General features: G+C 44.0%; 1 protein-coding gene across 1 annotated transcript in view; it reads right to left on the bottom strand.

The window, feature by feature from the left end:
• The window catches only part of crocc2 (ciliary rootlet coiled-coil, rootletin family member 2), a 300,372-nt gene that overhangs the window by 169,637 nt on the left and 112,248 nt on the right, over positions 1–18,487 (bottom strand). The window contains exons 10-13 of the mRNA XM_043702904.2: positions 17,343–17,439; positions 10,615–10,713; positions 9,620–9,871; positions 146–345 (exon numbers count right to left, since the gene is read on the bottom strand). Coding sequence (XP_043558839.2) covers positions 146–345; positions 9,620–9,871; positions 10,615–10,713; positions 17,343–17,439 — 648 coding nt within the window. The remainder of the gene's footprint in view (positions 1–145; positions 346–9,619; positions 9,872–10,614; positions 10,714–17,342; positions 17,440–18,487) is intronic.

Raw genomic sequence — 18,487 nt, 5'->3', positions numbered from 1 at the left:
CCAGGGAAAGGCTGAATCCTGGATTCAGTCAACTCACTTTGATTATATCTTGAAACAAAATAAACATCTTTAACACATGGTGGCACAGCCTTGAAATTCATTCCTTGGTACATTCTGTCTTTTCCAGAAATATGCCAAATCCCACCTTCCAATGATTTCCAGAGAGGATCGATAGCGCGCTGCATCCCTCTTGGCATCATCCCGGGCCCGGCCTGAAGACTCCAATTCATCTTTCAGCTTCACCATCTTCTGCTCGAGTTGCCTCCGCTCACTCTCACTCTCCCCCAGCTGCTTCTTCAAAGAACTGACTACATCCTGAACAGCGTCCAATTTTCCACAAAACTCCTGAAAAAAAAAATGGCCACACTTCACTCATGACAAACTGACTCAATGCACTAACTTTCCACTGGCACAATCAGTTGTCCCACATTAAACACCCAGAGCTAAGCAAGAATTCCTCACCATCTGGAAATCCTTTTTAAAAGTCACGCATGTGCAAGAAAGAATGACCAACATTCACAAATTTCTACCTTGATTAATTCTACTCACTATTGCTGCTGAAGGAGTAATTGAGCTGAGAAACGAAAAGAAATTAAAGTGACGGAATTGCAAGTCAGAAAAGGCAGGGTGGACAGTGATTGATCATTTCCCACAATACAATGGGACAGTGTACAGGAAGGTTTACCTTGTATCCAACTCATAGTGCATATCACAACCCAATAACACACAAGAGGCTCAATACCATCCAGGACAAAACAGTCCACAGGATCAGCACGCCACATACTGTCTTAATACCTCTCTTCCTCCACTTCACATAATAGCAGCAGTGGGTACCATCTACAAGATGCACTGCAAGAACTCACCATGAATCCTCCACCAGCACCATCCAAACCCATGATCTAACATGCAGGATAAGAGCAGCAGATGGGTGGGAGCATCTGCTGGTGACCCTCTGAGTGATTCACGATTCGGAGATGAAACTTTATTGGCCATTCCTAGATTGTCGCTGGGTCTGACTCCTGGACCTCATGTCTGAACAGCTCTTGGCCCTCCATAACATAGACCACAACAGTTGGAGGCAGCAACTCCCCATCACTTTCTCAAGGACAGTTAGGGATGGGCAATAAATCCCCAGTCACAACATCTACATTCCATGAATAAATAATAATTTTAAAAAGTACCAAATCTAAGAATCTCTGATTAGACATTGCAAAGAGACCTTTATTCTTTATTGGTTTTAATCTTGCTTGCCTGGTGGAAATTGGGAAGCTGGGCAGTGAAAATGGAACTTGGAGCTTGGTTATCTGCTGCAACGGTGGCCTTTCTTCATATCAACTGGTTAGGGTTGCAGGTGATTGCTTAAATTCATGAAAATTGGACTCGGTTTATGTGATGGGGACCACAACACATAGAGAGCCTGACTGGAGAAGTTGCACTCCTGTCAGAACATAGAACAGTACAGCACAGTATTGGCCCTTCAGCCCTCGATGTTGTGCTGACTTTTTATCGAAGATCAAACTAACCTACATTTTACTATCATCCATGTGCCTATCCAAAAGTCGCTTAAATGTCCCTAATGTGTCTGACTTTACTACCACCACTGGCAGTGCATTCCACACATCCACCACTCTGCGTAAAGAACCTACCTCAGACTTCTCCCCAAACCTTCCTCCAGTCACCTTAAAATTATGTCCCCTTTTGATAGCCATTTCTGCCCTGAGAAAAAGTCTCTGATTATCCACCCCATCTGTGCCTCTCATCATCTTGTACACCTCTATCACGTCGCCTTTCACCCTTCTATGCTCCAATGAGAAAAGCCCTAGCTCCCTCAAACTTTCTTCATAAGACATACCCTCCAGTCCAGGCAGCATCCTGGTAAACCTCCTCTGCACCCTCTCTAAAGCTTCCACATCCTTCCTATAATAAGGTGACCAGAACTGATCACAATATTCCAAGTCTGGTCTGACCAGAGCTCTACAGAGCTGCAGCATAACCTCATATCTCTTAAACTCAATCCCCCTGCCATAGACATAGACTCCAAGATCCCGCTGTCCCTCTACACTGCCAAGAATCCTGCCTTTAACCCTGTAATTTGCATTCAAATTCGACCTTCCAAAATGAATCATTTCATACTTTTCCAGTTTGAATTCTATCTGCCACTTATCAGCCCAGTTCTACATCCTGTCAATGGCTTCTTGCAATCTATAACAGCACTCCACACTATCCACAACTACACCAATTTTCATGTCATCGACAAATGTACAAACTCACCCTTCCACTTCCTCATCCAAATCATTTATAAAAAGCACAAAGAGCAGAGGTCCCAGAACAGTTCCTTGCGGAACACCACAGGTCACTGAGCTCCAGATTGAATACTTTCCATCTACTACCACCCTCTGTATTCTATGGGCCCACCAATTCTGTATCCAGACAGCCAGATTTCCCTGTATCCCATGCCTCCTTACTTACTGAAAGAGCTTACCACAGGGAACCTTATCAAATGTCCCCTAAATTTAATGTACACTACATCTACTGCTCTCCCTTCATCAATGTGTTTTGTTACATCCTCAAAGAATTCAACAAGGTTGTGAGGCATGACCTGCCCCCTCACAAAGCTATGCTGACTAGCTTTAACCAAAATGTACTTTTCCAATCCTCTCTAATAATTTGCCCACCACAGATGTAAGACTGACTGGTCTGTTATTCTCAGGATTATCCTTATTCCCTTTCTTGAACAAAAGAATAACATTTGCCACCCCCCAATCATCTAGCACTACTCCAGTGGACAGTGAGGATGCAAAGATCATCACCAAAGGCGCAGCAATCTCTTGCCTCACTTCCTTTAGTAACCTTGGGTATATCCCATCTGGTCCAGGAGACTTATCTATCCTTACATTTTTCAAAATTTTCAACACATCTTCCTTTTTAACATCAATCTGTTCGAGCGTTTCAACCTGGTTTACCCTGTCCTCACAAATGAAAAGGTCCCTCTCAGTAGTGAATACTGAAGCAAAGTCTTCATTAAGGACCTCCCCTACTTCCTCCAACTTAGGGCACAAGTTCCCTCCATTATCGTTGATCAGCCCTACCCTCACTCTGGCCATCCTGTTGTTCCTCACATAAGTGTAGAATGCTTTAGGATTTTCCTTAATCCTACCCCCTAAAGAATTTCATGCCCCCGTCTAGCTCTCCTCAGTCCATTCTACAGTTCCTTCCTGGCTACTTTGTAAACCTCTGAAGCCCTGTCTGATCCTTGCCTCCTCAACCTTAAGTAAGCTTCCCTCTTCCTCTTGACTAATGTTCTACATCCCTTGCCACCCAAGGTTCCTTCACCCTACCATCCCTTCCTTGCCTCAGTGGGACAAACCTATCCAGCACTGTCAGCAAATGCTCCCTAAACAACCTCCACATTTCTGTCGTGCATTTTCCTGAGAACATCTGTTCCCAATTTAGGCACCCTGGTGCCAGCCTAATAGCATTGTAATTCCCCCTCCCCCAATTAAATACCGTCTGCTCCGATCCCTCTCCATGACTAAGTAAAGGTCAAGGAGTTGTGATCACTATCATCAAAATGCTCTCCCACCAAGAGATCTGACCCTGGCTAGTTTGTTGCCAAGCACTAAGTTCAAAATGGCCTCCTCTCTAGTCAGCTTATCTACATATTGTGTCAGGAACCCTTCCTGGACAAATCTGACAAAGATTGTTGCTTCCAAACTATTTGCACTAAGGAGGTTCCAATCAGGAGGGAAGTTAAAGTCACACATGGCAACAACCCTGTTACTTCTGCACCTTTCCAAAATCTTCCTCCCAATCTGCCCCTCTGTGTCTCTGTTTCTACTGGAGAATCTGTAGAAAACTCCCAATAAAGTGACTGCTCCTTTCCTGTTTCTGACTTCTACCCATACTGACTGTTGACAAACTCACCTCAACGACCTCCCTTTCTGCAGCTGTGATACTATCTCTAAGTAGCAATGCCACTCCCCCACCTCTTTTACCTCCCTCCCTAATCCTTTTGAAACATCTAAACCCTGGAATATCCAACAACTATTCCTGCCCCTGTGATTTCCATGTCTCCCTAATGTCTACAACATCATAGTTCCAAGTACTGATCCCTGCTCTAAGTTCATCACCCTAATTCCTGGTCCTTCTTGCGTTAAAATAGACACACTTCAATGCATCACACTGACTGCAGCTTTGCCTATCAACTGTCTACCCTTCCTCACAGACTCTCTGCACGCCGTATCTGGATGTTCACTAGCTACCCTGTCCTCCAATCCATAGTTCCAGTCCCCACCCTCCTGCCAAACCCTCCCAAAGAGCTCTAGCAAACCTCGCACCCAGGATATTGGTGCCCCTCCAGTTTAGGTGCAACCCCTCCTTCTTGTACATGTCCCACCTTCCCCAGAAGGTATCCCATGATCCACATATCTGAGGCCCTCCCTGCTACAACAGCCCTGCAGCCATGTGTTCAGCTGCACTTGCTCACTGTTCCTAGCCTCACTAGCACATGGCACTGGTAGCAATCCTGAGATTACTACTCTGCTCGTCCTGCCTTCTAGCTTCCAACCTAACTCCCTATATTCTCTTTTCAGGCCCTCATCCTTTTTCCTAGCTATGTCACTGATGTGTACCACAACTTCTGGGTGCTCTCACGCCCCCTTAAGAATCCTGTAGACTCGATCCGAGAATCCCTGACGCTGGCACCCGGGAGGCAACATACCATCCCGGAGTTTTGTTCGGGACCACAGAATCTCCTGTCTGTTCCTCTCACCATTGAATCTCCTATCAGTATTGCTCTCCTACTCTCCCCACTTCCCTTCTGAGCCACAGAGCCAGGCTCAGTGCTAGAGACATGGCCACTGTGGCCTTTCCCAGGTAGGTCCCCATTCCTCCCACTAGATAAAAACAAGGACTGCAGATGCTGGAAACCAGATTCTAGAATAGAGTGGTGCTGGAAAAGCAAAGCAGTTCAGGCAGCATCCGGGGAACAGGAAAATCAATGTTTCAGGCAAAAGCTCTTCAATCAGGAATAGAGGGCCTGATGAAGGGATTTTGCCCGAAACGTCGATTTTCCTGCTCCTCAGATGCAGCCTGAACTGCTGTGTTTTACCAGCACCACTCTAATCTAGAACCCATTCCCCCCACAACAGTATCCAATACAGTATACTTGCTGTTGAGGGTGACAAACACAGGGGGCTCCCTGCACTGTCTGCCTATTCACTTTCCCTCTCCTGACGGTCACCTAGCTACCATTATCCTGTAACTTAGGTGTGACTTTCTCCCTATAATTCCTCTCTATCACCCCCTCAGCCTCCCAACTGATCTAAAATTCATCCAGCTCCAGCTCCAGTTTCCTGTGAGGACCAAACAGTCTGTGGACTTCCATGTCTTGAACATTCCTGATTTGGATTTGATTTGTTTTATTGTTGTCACATGTGTCGCGATACAGTGAAAAGTGATGTTTTGCACCCTATACAGGCAGATCGTACCATACAAAGTGCTTCAGGGTAGCAGGACAGAGTGCAGTGTTACAGCCGCAAAGAAAGGGCAGAGAGAGAAAGATCAACATTAACACTTAAGAGCTCTGTTCAAAAGTCTATAGCAGTGGGGAAGAAGCTGTTTTTGAATCTGTTCATACAAGTATTCAACATTTTATATCCTCTGCCCAACAGAGAGGATGGAAAAGAGTATAACTGAGGTGAGAGGGGTCTTTGGTGATGTTGGTTGCTTTCCTAAGGTAGTGGGAAGTATAGATAGAGTCAATGGATGGGAGGCTGGTTTACATCATGGACTGGGCTTTGTTCATAACTCTCTGTAATTTCTTGTGGTCTTGGGAAGAGCAGATGCCATACCATGCTGTGATGCACCCAGAAAGGTGGTTTCCGAGGGTTAAAGTATTGCATCCCTATCCTAGACCTTCCTTCTGTGAGCCCTTTCTGAAACCCTTTGCATGGAATTTATCTGGCAGCCTTCAGATCTCCTGCCAGCAGTTTCTTGGTGTCCTCTGGGCATCAAGTCAACTGGTGGCCTTTACATGAAGTCTCCCAGTTAAGCAATGCACAGTTTCCTGCTGCCTTTGTCCACCAAGGAATCAACTCATTGGAGCAGTGTCTGTTGGAAATCCATGGCACTTTAAAACTGGCTCCTTTGTAATCAATGCTGTACTTTCCATGGAACAGAGCTGTGAGAGATTTTGTCTTGGGGTGTTTGATAGGAGTTGTTGATGGGTATCACCCTATATTTAACTTATGCAGTTCCTAGCCAGGGAGTGTTGTATGGGAATTTGTTAATTTTTGCTCCAACTCACTGGGGAATTCTCATCACTGGTCATGCACTCAGAGAGAATGAGAAACCTGATTGTCTGAACTGAGAGCTGTGCTAATTTCTGAGCACTTGGACTGTGTCAGACTCTGGCAATAGTATGACAAAGACCCATATCAATCACCCTTCCAAACCCATAATCTCTCCCACCGAGAAGGCCAAGGGCAGAAGACAAATGGGAACAGAATTACCATCAAGTTCCCATTGAAGATGCATGCCACCCTGACTAGGAATTGTATTGTTGTTCTTCCATGCTGGCTGGATCAAAACCTTACACTCCCTAACAGCAATCTGCATGTCCTCATTCCCCAAAGACCTGCATGGCTCAAGGTGGTTGCTCACCATCTCCTTCAAGAGAAACTACAGATGAGCAATAGATGCTGGCTGGCCAGTGATGCCCATATCTCATGAATGAGTGAATGAACGAATGATGATAAAAGTCAGCACTAAGATATAAAGTAAAAACTGTGAGAGATAGTGTGTTGCAGATCACTCAGGAAGTGACGACATATACTCTTAACACATGTTGCGGTCTAGAGAGGTACAGAGAGTGATTGTAGAGTTGCCATCTTTTCTCCATCTCGTGGCTGACCAGGAATCTCTCCCGCTGTTACTGCTCAACACTGGGAATGATTTGCAAGTTGATACTGTTGGGTTGCATTATGAACACACCTGCCTTGGCCCAGCAAATCCTCGGATGGAACTCAAACACCAAACTTCAGGCTCAGTTAGCGATGCTGGTCACTGTAAAGCAAAACCCTTAACAACTGTGAGGGGGTCCCTTCAAAATTTTCGATTTTGTTTTGTTCCAACAAATGCAGCATACAATCCCTCTGGGCTGTTGTTTATTAAGTATATAAAGAGCGCAGCCATGATCAAAGCAGCCAGTCCAATAACTCGTTCCCCTGTGTGACAAGGGCTGACAGGTAAAGGCTAATTGCAGTGGCCCGAGACTTATTATACTGCTGGGCTAGATTTCAAGGCAATTGAGGAAATCATTCAACTTTTGGGTTAACCCTTCCACTACTCCAGCTGAAAGATCAATGCCAGGCAGCTTTTTTTTAATCTGCTATTTTAGTTTGTGATGTGAAGCTGTTGCATCGGATTTCGGAAGCGGCATTAGAATTGATGCCTGAATTACTTATTAGTGTATGGGTTCAGAATGCACTACAGCTTCAGGACTCCACCACAAAACACTGCTGCAAACTTTGATACTGGAAAGCAGTCACTTTGTGTGAAGCAGTTTCCCATGAATACAGTCGAAGCCAGCGATTTGTAGAGCTCTCTTTGTACAACTCCAGCCTATTGCTTCGAAGTATCAGAGGAATTGTGAAAACATTTTGTTTAACTCGTCACCAAACTGGTGCTGTAGCCTCATTGATCTAGCTCTGACCAATATTGATGCCATCTGGAGATATCTGGCAATTGATCTATTTCTACCCTCCATCAACTTTAAAAGCCATATTTCTGACTCCGTGTTAAAATCTTGATGCTTTGGATGTTTTGTCTGAGTAAATGATCCCAGGAATGTTGCAAAAGATATTTTCCATGGAGGGCAGTGTTGTGAAGCTCAATGCTCCCTTCATACAATTGCCACAAATAGATCCTAACTGATTGCTCTCCGTCTCTGGATCAGCAGCGTGGCAGTTAAAACCAGAATCCCAACCATGATTCTGACTAAACATTTACTACCTCAGCTCAAGGGTAAGGAGTAACCAGGGACATGCCGGTTTATCACTTGGTCACTCGTTTGCAATCTTATTTGATTCCTTCTGTTTTGAATTTGTTTCCCTTTAACTGTAGGAAGGAGGAAAACACAAGGAGTAATCTGCTGCATGACCTCTGCCAATGATTCTCCAGTTGTGCATCCACGATGATGACTTGGGGTAGCTCTCTCAACAGGACCTCTGCTCTGCACAATATATGGGTGCAAAACTCCATGTGTCCTGCTTGATGCTGAAGTAAATTCTTACTCAACAATGGCAGTTAAAGGGTAACATCAGATTGTACAGATTTTGGACTGAATATGTGTCACACTGAATTCATGCATGATCAACCACTAAATGCCAGCAAAATACTTTCCCAGCTCTATAATCCTGCTCAGCTATTTCTAAATTCAAACCACTCTGCAGAATGAACCATCCAATCAGTTAAGCCATTTTCACCTCATTAAATGCAATCGAGTAGACAACCGAAAACACTTCCCCTCCACCCCTCTTAGACTGAAGTTCACAGAATTATTGTGTAATATATATTTTTATTCTCGCTTCTTATTTTAAAAAAATGATAAACAAGGTGGTTGCACCAGTTAAAAGGTTTCCTGGCCTTCACATCTTTGTAACCACAAGTATTTACATTTGCCTTTGAACTTCGGTGAACAAAATAACAGGTGGGAAGCTGGGAGCAAACTAAAATCTGAACAGTTTATGGATGACAGAACCCATTGCAAAGCTACAATTCTTCTTCCAGCAGTACCAACAGTGTTGGCAATAAGTTGTATTAACTATTTACAATCAGTTCCTGCCCCAGTGTCTTGCAGAAAGAACTACAGTGTTCCAACAGCTACCGGCAAAATTCAGGTCTCCTCCCAAATGTCACATCATATTTTTCTTTGGTGTCAAGTTAAGGTAAGAAATGTAAGGACAATTTGAACATTTTCCAGTTTCAGACCTTCTACAGCGACATCAGGCACTCTTAGGTGAGGTTCTGCATGATTTAGATATAAAAGGATACAATTGTAACACTGCAGAATTGAGCCTCTGGACAATCAACTGAGTGATAGGGCAATATGCAGCCAAATACAGCTTGGAACATGTTAGGATCTGGGAGAAGAGCTGGAACGTTTAAAAAAATTATTGACTGAAAAAAATTACACCTCCAGATTTTGTGTTTTAAACAAAAGCCCAGACAAGAGTTAAACAAAGCAAGTACTCCTAATTTAACACGGCAGGTTATAAGTATTCTTTAAAGCCAGACATCTCAATAGGATAGACCAAACTTTTATTTCCACAAAGAAATCCTATGTACTTTGAAGGAGTTTGAGACTTCCTTCACATCTCCTGAGACCAAACCAAGGTGTGCCACAGCCGTCAGAAATTCACTTTGATTCTCCTCAGTGTTCCTGCTTTTCTCTGAGGCATGAGCTTTCTCGGAGTCATTCCACCAACATCCATCTAAGCTTCCTACGATCTCCTTAAGCACCTCACTCCCGTGAACTCCTCAGATCAGCATGGACCTTGCTCACCATTGCTCTCCTCTGAAAGCTGTGTAACACTAAGTAGCCTTCCTTTCTGCTTACCTGCACCTGGAGCTGTCGTCTCTGCAGGGCTGATTGGACAGCAGACAATGTGGCATCACCACAAGATGGTGACATGCTGCGCAGCGGTGACTGCGAACGAGTCGGTGACCTGTGCCTGCGAGGGGAAGGGGTGCTAAGCACCGGAGACCGTGAAAGGAGAGGTGAGCCAAGCCTTCCGGTACCCACCTCAGCTCCCTCAGCTGCCCCTCCCAAAGACGGCAAACCTGTAGATTCTGCATCAGCAGCAGTGACCTGAGAGGAAGACACAGAACAATCAGTGCAAATGCTTACACGTGTCTCAGCATCTAGACTTTCTGACAACGCTTACTGGGGCTCACTGCTCACCAGATGAGTGTTGAGAATGCTTTGTGAGTCTAATGTCCAGTCTTCTCCCCACATCCACAATGACATAGCCCCATATTACTGGGTCAGGGGTCAATACAGTTCAAGAAAGCTTTCAACATGGTCTCCACCACAATCAGGAAGCTGGAGGGGCTGGGTCCAGCATGAGAATGAGTGGCAAACCCATTTAAGGACTGATTGGGGTTTGAGGTGGTGGGGGTGTGTGTGTGCAGGGGTGCAGAGGCAAAGTATAGAAGCCTCTGCAAACTTTGAATGAGATAGATTATCTGAACTCCTTTCGTTCTCCACATACCACCTAACCCCAACTCACTGAATCTCCTTTCAGCAGCCCATTCGCAATCTATCTTATCTATGGACTGTACACCATACAGTGCCTGTGTTGGGTGGGGATGGGGGTGAGTTCTTTATAAGTACTGCCAGTTTCACAAGGAATATTAATTGATTCTCGTGTCTCCAATATTCAACCCTGATCTGATTCGTTCAATGAGCAGATTTGTTCTCCCAACTACCCCTTCAATTCTCATACAGTTGGTAACTAGTTTGATTTCAGCCACGCATTTCTGCAGCATACCTTTCAAAGACTGATGAACAGATCCCCTTCAATCATTGACCCCTGCGTTTTTTGTTTGTACCTGAGCAATGCTGCGCAAGGTTTGATGTAAGGATTCAATTTCAGTTCTTAGAGCTTCATTCGACAAGGTTTCACTTGTAATTTCCATCTTGCCCGATTCCTGTGATCACCAGAATTTGGCAGAATTAGCAACTCACAGGCAAAACAGAAAGCCTCTGAAACACTGGAGTAGTGGCAAATGCAACCTCTCCCAGATGTTAATTAAAAACTCCTTGATGAGGGCCGACAAGCAATCACATCAGATCACAAGGACTGGGGAGAATTTCAACAACACGCGTATTGCATTGAGCACATGGAGAAACCACCTGTGTTACAGTAACACAAGGCTCTAAGCCCAGCGGCTTTGCTCAGTTCATGAAAGGAAACTTAAAAATATCTGGGAAATATTTGAAAGAGTAGCGTTAACTTCAAAGTGGGGACACAAGAAGGAAAAAAAGACGCCTCAAGATTTCCACTCCCTGCCCCCTCCACTGTCAAAACATGCCATCTCTGATTAGAAGGGCATTTTCAAGGGAGCCAGCACCCCTGATTGCTCAAATGATTTACTTTAGCCTGCTATTCCACTGAGGAGGGCTTCAATATATCAGAGGTATAAGCATCGTGAGAATCTCTCCCTGTGGCAGATGTGTCTAAGACCAGAGGGCATAGGTTTAAGGTGAGGAGCAAGTGATTTAGAGGAGATCTGGGAAATCCCAGAGGGTGGTAGAAATATGCAATGTGCTGCCTGACGGAGTGGTGGAAGCAGAATAGCAATATTTAAGAACCACCTGAATGAGTACTTAAAATGTCAGGGCATACTAGGCAATGGACAAAGTGCAGGTAAATGGAATTAGCGTAATTGGATGTTTATTGGTCAGCATAAACATGGTGGGCCAAAGGGTCTGTTTCTATGCTGTATGATTCTATGACTCTATAATATCAAACTCAGTCCAAACCTCAATACTCAACCACCACACATTAAACTCTCGAGCACAGTTGTTACATGAAGTGATCAGAAGTGGGAATCACATCTGATTTATTTTATCCAGATGGTCTGGCCTGGGCTTTTCTCTTTCAGGCAGGTAGCTGAAGTTAGGCAAATTCTCAGCTTCACATGCTACCTCAGCAGAGAGTGCTCCTGAAGACAGGGTCCGAGGCTGCAGGTGCAAGTTGCAGCTGGGCCAGTCAATCTGAGAGAGGTCATGCTACTCCAGCTGGTCATCCCTCATGCCCCAGATGCCAGCCTTTGCCCCTTACATACCCACCCACCATTGCTCTTCATCAAGGGGAAGTTGATGGCCTCATGCTATTATCGCTAGACTGTTAATCTCGAGTTCTTAATATTCGCAGACGTGGGATCAAATCCTGCTACAACAGGTGGCGAAATTTGAATTCAATAAAAAACAAATCTAGAATTAAGAGTTTAATGATGACAATGGATCCATTGCGATTGTTGGGGGAAGAAAAACCCATCTGGTTCACTAATGTCCTTTAGGGAAGGAAACTGCCATCCTGACCTGGTTTGGCCTATATGTGACTCCAGACGTACATCAATGTGGTTGACTCTTAACTGCCTTCTGGGCAATCAGGGATGAGAATGAAATGCTGGCCCAAACAGCAACACCCTCATACTATGAATGAATGATAAAAAATGCCTATATGTCAGGCCATGCTCCTCCATCCATCACCCATGGCCCCTCATTGTCTTTACATCAGGTCGTGACCCTCGATCATGACCAGACAAGCCCAACGTGTCAGGTTATGCAACTAAATCACTTCCACCACCACAATCCCCCCCATGTCCCTATACCTAGTACAGCTCAACTATGTCCATGAATTCACTATATACTGAACCCAATAATGATCATAGCACTTGTTAAAGCCGCTTCTAAAAATAAACAGTCATTAATTCATTCATAACTTTCCACTATGTTAAAATAGTTATTTTAGAGTCATAGATATATACAGCACAGAAAGAGGCCCTTCGGTCCAACTCATCCATGCCCCATGCCAATCACATATCCTGTATAAGTCTCGACCCATTCGGCCAGCATTTGCCCATAACCTCCAAACCCGTCCTATCCATATACCCAGCCAGAGGCCTTCTAAAAGGTGTAATTGTACCAGCCTCCACCACTTTCCCATTCCATACATGCACCACCCGCTGCGTGAAAATGTTGCCCATTAGGACCCTTTTATATCTTGCCCCTCTGACCTTAAACCTATGCCCTCTAGTTCTGGACACCCCACCTTGGGAAAAAGACCTTTTTGATTTATCCTATCCATGCCCCTCATGATTTTATAAACCTCTATATGGTCACCCCTCAGCCTCTGACATTCCAGGGAAAAATAGCTCCAGCCTGTTCAGCCTCTCCCTATCGCTCACACCCTCCAACCCTGGTAACATCCTCGTAAATCTTTTCTGAACCCTTTCAAGTTCTACAACATCCTTCCTATAGGAGAGAGACCTGCACAGCTACAACATGATCACCGAACTCCTATACACTAAGTTCAGATCAATAAAGGAAAGCATACCAAACACTTTCTTCACTATCCTATCTACTTGCGACTCCACTTTCAAGGAGTCTGCACTCCAAGGTCTCTTTGTTTAGCAACACTCCTCAGGATCTTACCATTAAGTGTATAAGTTCTGCCCAGATTTACCTTTCCAAAATGCAGCACCTCATGTTTATCTAAATTAAAATCCATCTTACTATAGGACATTATCAATCTTTCTGATCATTTAACACATCAACAGTAGAAACTGTAAGCACTTTTGTAATTAAACACTGTTGGGAGAAGTTCTTGTGGCACAGTGATAATGTCCCTACCTCTGAGACAGGAGTCACAGGTTCAACTTCCATCTGCCCCAGTGGTGTGTGATTACATCACTGAACAGGTTGTTTAGAAAATATCAAAACAATGAGAGCAAAGACCCATCGCTGTCAATCAAGCAAGGCTCAGATGACTCAGCCAACTAATTAATCTCTGAACCAGATGAGCCCAATTATTTCTGATATTGAGACTTTAAAAAAGTCTAGATGATTGAATTTTTTTCTTTCTCTGTAATATAATAATCTCTCCTCTAATATAAGAGAGAATTATGGAAGGAGGACATTTTTGTTAAAACCTTTTAATGCACATTATATTGTGACTACGGGATTTATTTGCTCTAAACAATGTATACTGGGTCACTGAGTTGTCCTAGTTCAGCATGAAAGAATGAGGGATCATGGTGGTCGAAGACAGGCTTAGGTTGGCATTCAGGAATAAGGGAAGGAATAACCTGGTGTGAGAGAGTTATGGTTATTAGGGCAGGTAGGTAATGTCCATCAATCATATTACCAACGAAAACATCATGAAGCTAGTGGACCTGTGCCTCACCACCCACTTCATCTTCAACACCATAATCTACAAACAAACCAACAGCACACCCATGGGATCTCCGCTATCACGATTCATAGCAGAAGCGGTAATGCAAAGACTAGAACAAACAGCCCTACCAATCATCAAACCAAAAATCTGAGTCTGCTATGTAGATGACACCTTTGTCATCACAAAATGAAACAAGATAGAAGAGACATTTAACATCATCAACAACACTCTCACAGGCATAAAGTTCACCAAGGAGGAAGAAACCGACAACAAACTCGCATTCCTGGATATCACAGTCGAAAGAAAGGACAACGGAGAACTACAAACCTGCGTATACAGAAAACCGACAAACACTGACCAAATACTCAACTACAACAGCAACCATCCCAACACACACAAACGAAGCTGTATCAGAACAGTATTCCAACGAGCCACCACACACTGCAGCACAGACGAACTTCGGAAAACAGAGGAGAATCACCTATACAACGTATTCAAGAACAGATACTCAAAACATACAGTCCACAGATTCCTCAAGAACAAACCACGACAAGCAGACCAAACACAGCCAGAAACCCTAACCACCTTACCTTACATCAAACAAGTTTAGAAATGACAGCCAGACTACTAAGACCCCTCGGAATCCTAGTAGCACACAAACCCACCAACACTCTCAAACAAAAACTAACAAACTTAAAAGACCCAGTACAACCTGTGGACAAAACCAATGTCATCTACAAGATTCCATGCAAGGACTGCCACAAACACTACGTAGGACAAACAGGAAGAAAGTTAGCCACCAGGATATACGAACACCAGCTAGCCACAAAAAGACACGACCCTCTCTCTCTCATAGCCCTACACACGGACGAAAAAAAACACCATTTCGACTGGGACAACATATCTATCCTGGGACAGGCTAAGCAAAAACATGCCAGAGAATTCCTAGAGACCTGGCACTCCAACCACAACGCCATAAACAAACACATAGATCTAGATACCATCTATCAACCCCTCAGAAAACGAACAGGAAATGACATCACCACAAACCCAGGAACTGCATCCAGGACAAACATATAAATAGAAAGCAGGAGACAACAGCTTCGCTTCACTTGGATGTCGCCACTGATGATGTTACCTAGCCAGGTAATGAAACGTCTGGATATCAAACCTACAGCTCAGTGAGCAAACCTACACCCTAAACCTCAACCTGAGCTACAAACCTTCACAAACCTTGCAATATACATTAGAGATATTCCTCTACATCTATAAAACTTGTGTGCGTTTTGAGGTAAAGAGATGTGCTGTTGAAGCTTTTTATCTTGCACTAGCCAGGATAGAATTGCAGGAATTATTGTTCACTTTGGGATTTAGTATTCTTGTGATATTGTTCTGAAAACTGTAAAATTACAAGTCCTGACAGTGTGTATCACTTTTTCAGCAACAGCCATTAGTTTTTTTGGATTTCTTACCCAACTAACTGATTCAGTTATACTTTAACAGATTCTGAATGTTATGCATTTTGCTAAATGTAAGATTCTTTTGAAAGCCATGCAGTAAGAGGACATTAATTCTTTCTTCATGTCAGGAACATTATTGCGCTTTCCATATTAATCTACGTGGAAGCATTTGGGATTAAATCAGGATAGCAGTGGCTGAAAGGACAGACATCAGGATAGACATCTCTGAGAAATGGCAAACTCCCTGCTTAGAGATGGGAAACAGGCCGGCTTCCTACACATCATCCATAGTCCCAAAACTGGCTGGGAACAAGTTCTGAATGGTTTCTGGCCTGTGCCTTGGCCGAGCTTGCCTGAATAACTCTGGGATAAAATTGAATCATTGGGGAATGATGCAGATAAATTCATTGACTACTGTATATTTCATTGGATATTTTCTTCTCCTAACTTTAAATGGGAATGAAAATAAGAATGGTGTTTAACTTAATATTCAAAAGCGAGGACTGCAGGTGCTGGCGATTAGAGTCAAGAGTATGGTGCTGGAAAAGGCAGCATTCGAGGAGCAGGAGAATCGATGTTTCAGGCAAAAGCCCTTCATCTCTAATGAGGCTGGGAGTCTCGGAGGTGGAGAGATAAATGGGAGGGGGTTGGGGCTGGGGGGAAGGTAGCTGAGAGTGCGATAAGTGGATGGAAGTGGGGGTGATGGTGATAGATCGGTGGGGAGGGTGGAGTGGATAGGTGGGAAGGAAGATGGACAGATAGGACAGGGCATGATGGCAGTGCTGAGTTGGAAGTTTGGAACTGGGATAAGGTGGGAGTAGGGGAAATGAGGAAACTGGTGAAATCCACATTGATGGCATGGGATTGGAGGGTCCCAAGGCGGAAGATGAGGCATTCTTCCTCCAGGCATCGGGTGGTTAGGGAATGGCGATGGAGCAGGACCAGGGCCTGCATGTCCTTGGCGCAGTGGGAGGGGGAGTTGAAGTGTTCGGCCACAGGGTGGTGAGGTTGATTGGTACAGGCCAACCATGGCATCAATGTGAATTTCACCAGTTTCCTCATTCCCCCTCCCCCCACCTTATCCCAGTTCCAACCTTCCAACTTAGCACCACTCTCATGACCTGTCCTACCTGTCCATCTTCCTTCCCATCTATCCGCTCCATCCTCCCCTCCAACCTATCACCATTACCCCCACCTCCATCCACCTACTGCACTCTCAGCTACATTCCCCCAAACCCCATCCCTCTCCCATTTATCTCCCCACCCCTGAGGCTTCCAGCCTCATTCCTGATGAAGGGTTTTTGCCCATAACATTGACTCTCCTGCTCCTTGGATACTGCCTGACCTGCTGTGTTTTTCCAACACCACACTATCGACTTTAACATAATAGTGCCCATTTGACACTGTCATCCATGGTTAGCATCAAAACAAATAAAACACAGTAACCAATTAAAATATGGTTCATTCCTCGCATCTCCACAGGTTTCTCGTGATTGTCCACTCGATCGTCTATTTGACCAGAAGTGGTTGAATAAGCTTTCAAACATGGAGTCACCATCCCAGAGTACCAGCAGCTTGAACCCTTACCATAAAGAGGCTCCCAGAAAAAGACTGAGGGATATCATTTTTCTACAAGCTGTGTTTTGCAACAAACGTACTTTGGATTTGGAGTGAACTTGAATTTCCTCTGTTGGAGCAATCACATCACATTGGTTTGCACATTAACGTTACCTTTTATAGTGAGTATTTCAATATTAATATCAATGCCCTACCATTTCTTGGAAAGGTTTGGTATAAGAGGATTTGAGCATCATGTTTAAAGACTAAATGGCCCATTGCTGTTCCAATCGTATGATGCACCTTTGTTCCATCCCACCCCACAAGCTCGCAAGCTATCCAGAAGATACACACTTACCAACTTCTCCACAGTTCGGTTGAGCGACATGATTGTTCTCTCCTTCTCAGCATTCTGCATCTTCAGCCTCTCCATGACAACAGATAACTCCTGAATTCTAGGGTAAGATCACGGAAGAGAAAGTGTTTCTCGAGTGTCAGATTATAATGCCTTGCTTCACAAGTTCAATGTACCTTTCCTAAATTGGATCTGTGAAGAAACCCCTAGTGGCTGCATTAAGGATTGGACATTCCACTAATTTTATCATTTCCTTTACAGCTTTACTGGACGGTCGACATTTAGCTAATCATATCTGTGCCAGCTCTTTGAAACAGCTTTCTGATTACTCCCAAGGCACCTGTTCTTTCCCTAAAGACCTGCAACTCTTTCCACTTCAAGCACTTATCCAGTTGCCTTTTGAAAGTTCCTATTGAATCTACTTCCAATACCCTTTTCAGGCAGCACATTCCCAACCAGAAACAATTCATTGCATTAAAGGAAATCTCTGGTCTTTTTCCACCTATTACCATAAAATCTATTTCCTGTGAACCTCCTGCCAGCAGAAATAATTTCTCCTTTCTGCATTATCAAAACCATTCATAATAAACATCTCTATCAAATCTCCTTTTAATTTCACTGCTATAAGCAGCTTCTCTAGTGCCTCCACGCAACTGAAGTCCCAGGCACTATTCTAGATCATAAAACCGAAAGAATTGCAGATGCTGGAAATCTGAAACAAAAACAGAAGTTGCTGGGAAACCTCAGCAGATCTGGCAGAATCTGTGGCGGGAAATCAGAGTTAACATTTCAGGTCCAGGTACCCTTCTTCAAACCATTCTTCAAACTTGTTCTGCACCTTTTCCAAGATCTTAAAACCTTTGTTGACTGTGTTGGTTCATTTTTATATCAATTTCAAAAGTTGATACATAAATGCAAATTGTTGAGTGTAACAGATAAAACACCTTTGGGCTTCTGGAATAAATTGAGATGCCGGCTTTCCAGAATCTTCCACAAGAGGGGGTTTTAATATCCGACTGGCTCAGTGAGGTCCTCTTGTGGTCTGGAAGCAAAGTACTACAGCAGTACAAATTCTGTTGGATAGTGGTGACATTCCTGAATGGAGTGGAATGGAATGAATAAGCACTGACAGGTTTTGGAGTAGAATT

The sequence above is a fragment of the Chiloscyllium plagiosum genome, unplaced genomic scaffold (genome assembly GCF_037043375.1).
Source record: "Chiloscyllium plagiosum isolate Xiang-an unplaced genomic scaffold, Cpla_swu_hap1 HiC_scaffold_13, whole genome shotgun sequence".
In the NCBI taxonomy this organism is placed as follows: Eukaryota; Metazoa; Chordata; class Chondrichthyes; order Orectolobiformes; family Hemiscylliidae; genus Chiloscyllium; species Chiloscyllium plagiosum.
The sequence above is the reverse complement of the archived record's forward strand: the minus strand, read 5'-3'. Positions and strand labels throughout refer to the sequence as shown.